The sequence below is a fragment of the Curcuma longa genome, chromosome 1, assembly GCF_044706935.1.
Source record: "Curcuma longa cultivar G26 ecotype Majalengka, Jawa Barat chromosome 1, ITB_CL_G26_1.1, whole genome shotgun sequence".
NCBI classification, from domain to species: Eukaryota; Viridiplantae; Streptophyta; class Magnoliopsida; order Zingiberales; family Zingiberaceae; genus Curcuma; species Curcuma longa.
Window position 1 is genome coordinate 23554825 of NC_133861.1, and position 10679 is coordinate 23565503.

A 10679-nucleotide genomic window follows, 5' to 3' on the forward strand; every position below is an offset into this window, starting at 1 on the left:
AATGTATATTTTGCTTACTTTTATAGTGTATGCATGGAACATGTTGTAAAGTTCTTTCAGTGCATGTGGATGGCAGATGCATATGTAGCCAGCACACAAATTTATTCAACATTTGTTGTACCTTAGATACATTATTTAAATTATAATTAGGATTTCAAAAAAACCCATAAATTGTTTAGACCTACCATAGATATTAAGTTCAAATCATGTCAAATATCTATGCAAACATCTTTAAACTTGATGGGTACGGGAATGTGAAGCTTCTTACTTAAGATAACCCATCAGACCTTAAATATTTTGTAACTAGAGCTTACACCAATCATCCTTCAAATGTGTCTTGTCTTTAATAAACCATGATTTTTCCTTTACACTTGCGCCTCCTTTTCTTTTTAAGGAATGTTTTCCTTTTTATTGATTTTTGTTGTTTACAGAATTATCTACTTCACATCTCGTCTATTCCTATGTTAACTTGTTTATAGATTGTGAAGTAGTTTGGTTTAGATGAGCTAATTGAAGAATAAAGCAATAGATGGCTTTGCATATTTGGCCGTGTAATGTGAAATACAACATACTACGTTTGAAAACTCATGTGGTGTCAAACAACATAGATGAAATGTATAATCTTGTCAAATTACTGAAACCAGAAACCTGATGTTGATTGACATGAATAATTCATTTGTGCTGCTCATGCCGGTGAATATCAATCATGTAATGTGAAATGCACCACGTTTGAAATCTCATGTGGTGTCAAACACATAGATGAAATGTATAATCTTGTCAAATTACTGAAACCTGAAACCTGATGTTGATTGACATGAATAATTCCTTTGTGCTGCTCATGCCGGTGAATATCAATCGTTCTGTTCTGACCTTCAACCTGCTTCGACTCACATCAGGCTAAATTCAAGTAAAATTTATATGTATTCATCTGGATATGTATTAAAGAAAAATGAGTAAAAAGTTATTTTTAATTCAACCATCTAATTAATAGTCTTATTTAAAGCAGACAATCTGAGTGACAGAGCATTACATGAGTAAAACAATTTATTTTGGCATGCTTTAACAATGTTAAAGTGTGTGGAGTATCAATATAGTATAAGAAAATTTTAATTCAATTGATTATCTAATTACTATTGGATTTTTTAAACCTAAATAAACTTATTGGAAGAGTATAAAGGAGTTCAACTGCACAATTTATCTAAATTCATCTTGGCACGCTTTAATGCATGCTAAAGCATGTAGAGTGCAGGCACAACGTAGTGATACAATTGTACCATTCTGACTATGGAATGATATTTTAAACCTTGGTTTTTCTAAACTTACCGAGTCGGGATGATTTGGAACGTCACTGATGTCAAGGAAGAAGCACTTCGCGAGAACGGAGCTTAGAAGCGGAAAAATTAGTATTGTATCGACTTGTTATCCTGCCTGAGTCAACTCCACTATTTCGACTCCAGTCGTCAAGATCGACTCTCCAAATTTACTGGGTCGACTCCAGTGACAAAAATCAACTTTTTGTCCCAGATAACATGCAAAATGCCAATCACCCACTTCAACCATCAGCTCTTGACTCTGCCAAGACTTCAAGTCCAATAACACACTTAACTTGAACCTAGTTCCATTTCAAAACTCAGGTTCGATCTGCTGGTGCTCCCTGCACCAACAATTTCCCCCTTTTTGATTATGACAATTTAAGATTTCAAGTTAAGTTAAAATCATATTTAAACTTTAAAACAATAAGTCCAGGAACTTCATAAACCAGTTTGAAAAACAAATGTACAAAGATTAGTGTGGCTGATGCTTAAATAACTTTTAGTTCTCCCCCTAATTCAATCCTCTTATTAACAGATAAAAACCTTTGAAAGTTTTTGAAAAATTATTGACAGCTTGAAGCCAAACAAGTTAAGTTTTGAAACCCAAGGTTGTTTTAGAAACCTTGAAGAAAAACAAGTTTACCTTTTGAAACCCAAGTTTGAAAATCTAAATTGAAAACCCAAATTTTTGAACCCTCAAAGAAACCTTGAATTACTCTCTTCCTCTTGACATAATCAAAAAATATTCTAAGTGTGTTGAGTCCAAGCTAAGCTTAATAATAATAAAAATACTTAGAAAAAAAATTATTCCTCGGGGCGTGTGTCCAACTTAGATTTTAGCTTAGAAGCTTCAGTTACAAGTGTAGGTGTATCATCCCAATTTAGAAGGTAAACTTTTTTCTTGGGACACTTAACTTGATCAATATGAGTTTAAAGTCTAAGCACTGACTTAAGCATCTTGGTACTTAGACTAGAGTCTATACATCTCACACCGTTCTATGTTTAACAAACACAATCAAGGTACTTTGTGAGATGTCCACCTAAATCTATAGGATCATTGTGAAAATTTTACTTTACTACTCTACCAAACATAACCTCAGATAACACAAAATAATTGACTCAAGCATCCAACCGAGTATATCAAAACAAGTCAACAGACAAATCAAAAGAAGTCTAACATTCAGACAAGTCAAATAGTAATATCCAAGAGGTAAGTCTACTGAGGAGGGTCCTCTCCACCCTATCCAATCTCTGGTCAGTTGTCATGGGTGGAGGTGGAGCAGGTGGAGCAGGTATATCAGGCAGCAATTGAACCTATTAAAACAATTTTAAGTTTAATTAAAAACATTTTTTAAAACCAATTAATTAAATTTTTAAAACAATTTTTAAGTTAATTAAATTTTTAAAACCAATTTTTAAATTAATTAAATTTTTAAACCCAATTTTTAATTAAATTTTTAAAATCAAATTTTATGTTAATTAAAATTTTAAAATCAATTTTTAAGTTAATTAAAATTTTAAACCTAATTTTTTAAGTTAATTAAATTTTAAAATAATTTTTAAGTTAATTAAAATTTTTAAAATAATTTTTTATTTGTTGGGTTTATTAAAAAATATTATTACCTATTCATCTCACCCAGTTTAGATGATCAATCAGTGATCCTATGGGTTCATTGTGAGATGATTTTTCAATTTTATCTTAGTTTATTGTGAGAGGACTATATTTGATTAACCTTGAGTTAGATTTAGGTTTAACCGTCAATTGATTAAATACACATTTCAAAGATTGATCTCCAGGCAGTGGCGAGGCGCAGAGGCCTTCTTGGATATCGGAGCAACGACCACTTTCTAAGACAAGATCAACTTAAGAAATGTATATTAACCAACTTGTTGATAAACCAATGTTAGGATTTTCTGTCAGACAATATAATGAGATTTAAGGTTGGCAAGTATCAATCAAATAGTTATCCTTAGTCTAGTCTAGGTTAAGCACAATATTTATTCACAAGTGAATTGTTTTTTCTGAAAATTAGCCTTTGTGAAATTGTCTTTGGTACTTAACAACAAATGATCATCATGCCTTCAGTTTTCTTCAAGTCGTGGCAGTGAGTCGAGTGGTGGAAGCACTTCCCAAAGCGCTTTCCGCTTTGGAGACAAAGAAGCAATTGGAGGCTTCGATTTGTTAACCAACAGAATTAACATCTTCCGGACGAGGTTCACCAAGAGCCGCTTCGGAACGGAATCTTTATTTTATTGCTGAGCACTTCCGATATGCAACTCTCAGAAAACAATTTAAAGCTTATGGATGGCTATTACATCCCGGTTGTACATGCATGCAGGCATTTTAATATTGTACAATTTATTAATTAATAAAGTTGGTTCGGAGGTTATCAACCGGTGTTTGGAATATTTATTTTACATTGTCTACTTCTCAGCTAATTTGTTCAGGCTAGTTGTTTATCCTATCAGGACGTGTTTGACGCTTTTCAATTTTTAATAAGATCGGAATTCGAAATACGTGCGGAAGCGAAAAGATACTTCGGAAGTAGTTGTATTGCACATCCAGTGGAATTTAAAACATGATTTATGCTTTTATGTCATGATTGAAACTCAAAGCTTATATTGCTGTAATTTACCCTAGATACTAAACAGACTGAAGCAAGTGCAAATTTACAAGGTTTTATTCCTTGATCTTTGAAAAGCAAGTTGCCATCTTTTTCTAACAGATAGCAACTTGAATAATTATTGTATTTATCATTTTTTCCTAGCTTTATATGAAGTGATACATTTATTATCTTATTTCCTCTTGTCTTGTACTTCCTGAACATATTTTGTGTGACATTTCTATTGTTCACTAGTAAGTTTTGATACTGTGATCAAATTTGCATTTAGCTGCAACTTGTTACTTTGCAGATTGCAGATGCTTTTTATTACAATCCCGTGTTGACTCTTGGGCTACTACATAATCTTGGGGTTGCTGCGGAGGTTTTCAATCTCTGGTTCCAGATGCTACAGGAAGTGAAGAAGAGCGGTTTGCGTGCCAATTTTAGAAGGTTAGAATCATTTTATTCTGGTTGATCAGTCCAGTTACTAATTATCTATTTTTAACTGCAGGGAACATGATAAAAAGGTTTGCTGTTTAGGATTGACTTCAGTCCTGGGTCTCCCCGCTGATCAGTTGCCGGGAGAAGCATTTGAACGTGTCTTCAAAGCAACACTCGATCTTCTTGTTTCTTACAAAGATCATATTGCTGGTAAGGCACAAAAGCTGCCACGCCATACTTTTATCCTTTCTTCTAGTCATTTCTTTGTTCAACAATGGTTGGATTTCTTATGGTTTCATAGCTGTAGATTCTTTTTATATCACTTCTTTTACCTCATCATCTTCTTAGCCTTATATATTCATTAACACATTTTAACACACCAAGTGTTTTAGTAATGGAATTATTGACATGATTGTTTAGTTAACCTTCCTCACCATGGTTGAGCAGAAGCTAACAAGCAGGATGATGCCGACGACGACGACGACGACTATGATATGGATGGATTTGATGATGATAACGAAGACGAGGATGAGTCCGACAAAGAAATGGGAGATGATGCTGAGGACGGGGATGAAGATGATAATCAAAAGCTCCGAAAACTAGCAGCAGAGGTTTTTTTTATCTTTCTTTCTTGTATCTGTTTGCATGCCAAATTGACGTCAACCCAATGCCAAATTGACATCAACTTATGACACAAATGGGGCAGGCATGAAAGGCAAAAAAAAAAAAGAAACCAATGAGAGGCAGGGCAGCTACAGGATTTTATGCCACACCCTGCCTTGTTTTTTCATTTCTGAGGTTTCCTGTCTTGGCTTTTGTTCCTTTATTGTTGCTTCTCTGTTAAAACTGGTTTCTGCAAATTCAGGCAAGAGGATTCCGGCTAAACAATGATGACGACTATGATGATGATTACAGTGACGATGTGGAGTTGCAATCTTCAATTGATGAAGTGGACCCTTATATTTTCTTCATGGATACTATCCAAGGTAGCATTAAATCTCACCTGACACATTTTTAACAATTGCTGCTCAATGGGTTATGTATTTTAATATTTGACATTGTTGATATTAATGTGTACAGCTGTGCAAACATGCAATCCTGCTAGGTTTCAGAACTTAACCGGGTCCTTGGACTTCCATTATCAGGCTCTGGCTAGTGGCATTGCTCAACATGCTGAACAGAGAAAGGTGGAGATCCAAAAGGAGAAGCTGGAAAAGGTTGCATCAAAGTAGTGATGTTGGTATTTTTCCAGTCGCTCTTGGTTGCAATCATTCCTTTAGTAGACAAAGGTCAAATTGGTCCTTGGTTCTTTTAGGTGCGAAGTGTGCAAAGTGCCATCACCTGTGGGAGGGATAATTGTCATGGCATTTTGACTCCTAATTGTTTTTGCTTCTTATAGGAGAAACAAGATAGCAGATACATGGTAGGACATGTGCTGTCATCTTTGATAAGTTTTGTCAAAGATTTTATGGTAGAATTGGCATCTTCACATCATTCCAGGCATAGAGTGTATAGGTGTATATGTTCAATATTTGAGGGAATTCTAATAGTTTAGGAAAGGTGTCAGTCTTGTGTTATATAGTACGGTGATAAAGTTTTCTTGATTTGCTATTGATCACCAATTAAGTGGTGGGTTTATTGTAAGTTATGTTTCTTTTTCTTGTCCCCTTCCACTCTTCTGATTCTGTGCAGAGTAAGATATCTTGTTGATCTTTCTTGTGAATAAATTCGATTTGTTCGGGTGCTTGCTTTTCTGTGATTTCATACTACTCACAGGCCCCCAACAAGGGAAGAAGTTACTAAAACTCCATGATTGCTTATCAGGGCTGATTTGTCATGAACTCATCTTTTTTCTATCGAGAGTTTAGCGAGTTTGAGTGCATAGAGGGGCACTGTGAGATCATCTGTTATTTGGGGTTCCCATTTAAGCATTATCTGTTTTTTTTTTCCTTTACCAGGTCTGTTACATTACTGTGGTAGTTAAATGATGGAACATTGTGAAAGAAAAGGATTATGTTTCAGGAAGGCAATCAATCTGTCCTTCCGAAGGGATAATTTTGACTGTTGATAGATAAGAATAGAAATATAGAATTTTATGTGCATGGAAAAATTTTGTGTATGACGATTAAAAAGAATTTAAAATACTAATGGGGAGAGATAGATATGAATTAATCGTTTGATAATTAAAATGTTTCTTGTTCACATGCTTACTCATCATACTTTAACTTTCTGACTTTGTATGGTTTACTAGCCTCTTACCTGTTGCTTGTTTAATTATTTAATGTAAGATATACGCAGAAAATAGTTGTAATTTAAATTAAAACCTCTAATTAAAAAAAAACAAAATCGTCACTTCAAAAGTAACTCCATTTGAAGATGCAAGATTTAGTATCTAGATAGAGCCATAGAGGGGAAACTAAGCATGACTACTATCTAATTAAAAAGGGTAGCTTGGTGTATTCTGTTAATATTTGAGAAAAGATCATGAATTTATTATAGGCAATATTATTTGTATTATAAGAGATTATTTTTACGGTTCGAATACGTCGTAATAAAATTATACAAGAGCAATTTCACTATTTCTTGAAGGCACTATTATCTAAATATTAAAAGAAATTTGTTAATTTTGATTTTTTTAAAAAAATATTAAAGAGGGAATGTTTTGATATTTTAGTAATATGATTTAAGTTTGGTATTTATATTTTAATATTAGAGGAGCTTTGAACTTATGAATACTAATCAAGCTCGCCAAAAACGAAGGAAAAAAAAGGGCAAAGGCCCATATATATAATGTGCTAATTATAGTAATATTAGATCTGTTTTACATAATTGTCTTAGTATTTTGATCGCATAGATAGGGATTAGATTACCTATATTTTTTTTAAAAACAATTATTTGTTGAGACAATTGTTGTTCTAGTCAACTAGAATCATTTTTAAAGTTGATATTAGATATCTAATTTATGTCGATTAATTTTAGAGATGATTACTGATAAAATAAATCAAAAAGTGCTTATAACTTTTTTATTGCACCTAATACAAGTTGTTGGATATAAAATATTTCTATTCAATCTTTAGTCGACTAAATGAGTTGAGCAAACGATTGAAGATTGCTTGTTGATTAAAAATCCATTGAGTTATGTAAAAGATCCAATATTTTTGAATGTATAGTTGACTTGATGAATTTGACAGTTGACTAGTGGCCATTTTAGCTGGTAAGAGTGAACATTAGAGCATAGTTTATAAGGCCTTGAATCATAATTTGGGCATTCATTTACGGGTTTTTAGCTCTATTATTTGTATTTTATTGCTATTAAGTGAAAAATCATATGCAAGAGTTTGGATAAGTTTCACAGCTTTTGATATATCTCTTAGAGCTCGTTGATATTTGTTTTCTCTCTACTGTGTCTTCCTTTGATCGCTAAGGAGTAATATCGTCAAACAGATTAACTGAGGTAGATTGATTCATAAAAAATTCATCATATAATAGGAGAGACAGACCGGTCCATCATCTTGACGGATTGAAAAATATCTAATCTAACTCAATCCAAGATGAGTTGTAGGTTAAATTAGATTAGCCGACGAACTTACTAAAAAATAAACAGATAAAATATATATATATATATAAAAAATTTTAAAAATTTTAAATTTGGATTGCGAATTAGATGTGTTATGCCCATAAGTCTATGAATTTTTCCATTTTAATTTTAAATTTTTTAAAAAATTTATTTTTTCTCAATCCGCAGTCTTATCCAAACTCACAAGCCTATTAAGTTTTCCATTTTAATTTTAAATTTTGAAAGAAATTATTTTTTCTCAATTCACGAGTCAACCCAAGTCCATTATGGACCGACCTGCATTGATCATGGACCTAGATGGATTGACCCATCTTGACTCACCTTAAAATTGATTAATAAAATTTTTAATTCAATCTACTTGGAGGGAGCGCAAGGAGTTGTTTATGTTTTTTATCTCGTAGAAATCCATCCATACAAATGTTGATCTTTCTATTGAGTTAAATTCTCATCCTTATTTCTTAAAGTAAGAGTTGAATGACATTTGGGGGTGAAGTTCCGTGTTTTCACAAATCTCTTATTGTCATTTGCACACATTAATTTTGAGTTAATCATTTTACTTAAGTGTGCTTTAGCAACAAACTATTCCCCTCCTTTGCTAACATACTATTTGATCTTACAAATAATCTTGAAGAAGAGACAGAGCCGCCAAGGGGCGAATAGGGAGTGATAACACGGTTTATCTCGCCTCAATTTTTGTAATACAAGAGGTATAGAGATATAAAAATGAGAGAGAGGGAGCAAATGAGGAGAGACGACACGGTCACCCCTCCCTCAATGTAAACGTGCATCTTTCGTACCTCCAATATGAAATTCCTGTCTCTATTATTAAGGAACCCATAAATTATAAAGGATTAAATTACAAAACTAAAGAGGAGGTTGAGATTCTCACTGAGACAAAATTTAAAATGCAAGTGTTAGCAATAAATAAAAATAGTAGCATTTTGTTGATTTCTCAACATAAATTAAAAAAAAATTAATAATTAATAATTTTAAATTTTAATTTATGTTATGAGCTCCTTTATATAATCTTTTTACTAACCGACCATGAAGATCACGTGTCGGCTTTGCCGAATTTGGACATAAATAATCGTCAATGGCAAACATAGGCAACTTCTCTCTCTCTCTCTCGCTGCTCTTGACTTCAACTGTAGAGCCAGGCCAATGATCAAAACAAATTCATCGAACCTGGACGACTTTTTGAAGATCCAACGAACCTGAACATCTTTCCGCTGCCATTAAAATGGCTCACCCACTCGCTTGCTTTTCCCCCAATCTCCGCTTCTTCTCCACCGGGCGCAACAATGGAGATCCCGAGGACGACTTCGGCGTGGGCGATAAGCGCACGGCCGAAGCGGGCGAGGGATCCGCTTCCCCTCTGGGGTGGCGACAATGGCCGGACGACCGGCGGCGGGTCCTGTTCTAGCAGCGGCAGCGACCACGAGGCCCTCCACAGCCTCGTCCACGCCTTCTTCGACTGCGACGTCTCTGATTCCCACCCGCCGCCGGATTGGGACTCCGACGAAAAGTCCGACGAGTTCCGGTGGGACGAGGCGGGGCAGTCCGTGTCCGAGATGATCCTCGACGACGGCGATCGCTTCAGATTGCGGCTCCTCTCCGACGTCCGCGACGCGGCCGACGCTCTCGCGGCCCTCAGGCCGACAGGGTCCGGCTTCCGCCGGGCGGTGATGGCTCGGCTGAGGGAGCTGGGCTACAACGCCGGGGTGTGCAAGGTCAGCTGGGAGGGCTCCGGCGGGCTCGTCCCCGGGAACTACGAGTATGTGGATGTGGTCGCGGAGGAGGAAGTAGAGGAGGTGCGGTACGTGGTGGACTTAAGCTTCGCGGCGGAGTTCAGGGTGGCCCGAGCGAGCGAGAAGTATGAGCAGCTGGCGAACAGGTTGCCGGAGGTGATGGTGGCGCGGCCGGAGATGGTGAGGCAGGTGGTGCGCACGGTGGGGGACGCGGCGCGGCGGTCGCTCCGGCAGCAGGGGATGCCGGTGCCGCCGTGGCGGAAGGGGAGGTACATGATGTCCAAGTGGCTGGGTCCTTACCGGAGGACTGTGAACGCCGTTCCGGGATCCGCCGGGGCCTCGGCGAGCGGCAGCGGAGGGGCGAAATGTCGTACCGTAGGCTTCACGGCGGCTGTGAATTCGACCTCGTGTGTCAAATTATGATCCCAATTAATTGTATATTGGCTTGAAAAAGAATGATCAAGCCTCTATTTTTATTTTCATATTAAAATTTATAGAGAATTCATTAGCATTGTAATTTCACTAGATATACATGTGATATATATTAGATTAGATATGTATATCTTTATAAAGATTTATGTAAATTTTGATTAATTTAATTATCATATTTAATTGATCTCATTCCTTGTAAATAATTAAAATAATTGTCTAAAGTAGGAGTTTATTCGTGCGCTTATCTAAGTTTGTTAGATATCAAAATAATTGTATATAATCTTATTATTGTTATTAATAATATTTATTTCATTTTTAAAGCATTATAGTGTATCAGAGCCTTTAACTCACATTCCTAATTCCTTTAATATCCATGCCTATGACCTCCTCAACCTTCTCAACCGCCTCCACCATGATAATCAGTGTACTGTCTCCTTCACACAATCCCATCACCATTAACGTGACAACCCAAATCCCTTTGAAACTCACCTCCACTAATTATCCAGTTTAGTGGCTCCAGTTTCAGTCTCTTTTTATTGGTTATGACCTTATGGGTTATGTTGAT

The 10679-nt window shown here is 35.8% G+C and overlaps 1 protein-coding gene and 1 pseudogene across 1 annotated transcript; both read left to right on the plus strand.

The window, feature by feature from the left end:
* LOC141835973 (importin beta-like SAD2) overlaps positions 1 to 6019 on the plus strand; it is a 28628-nt pseudogene extending 22609 nt beyond the window's left edge.
* A 3216-nt stretch (positions 6020 to 9235) lies between these two features.
* On the plus strand, positions 9236 to 10105 carry LOC141826479 (uncharacterized). The gene has a single exon (XM_074713733.1). It carries the CDS (start codon positions 9236 to 9238, stop codon positions 10103 to 10105), a length of 870 nt encoding a protein of 289 aa, XP_074569834.1.
* Positions 10106 to 10679: the final 574 nt, after the last annotated feature.

What these genes read in the sequence shown, in the direction of transcription:
- LOC141826479 (XM_074713733.1), top strand. Translation starts at nt 9,236, where the DNA reads ATGGAGATCCCGAGGACGACTTCGGCGTGGGCGATAAGCGCACGGCCG.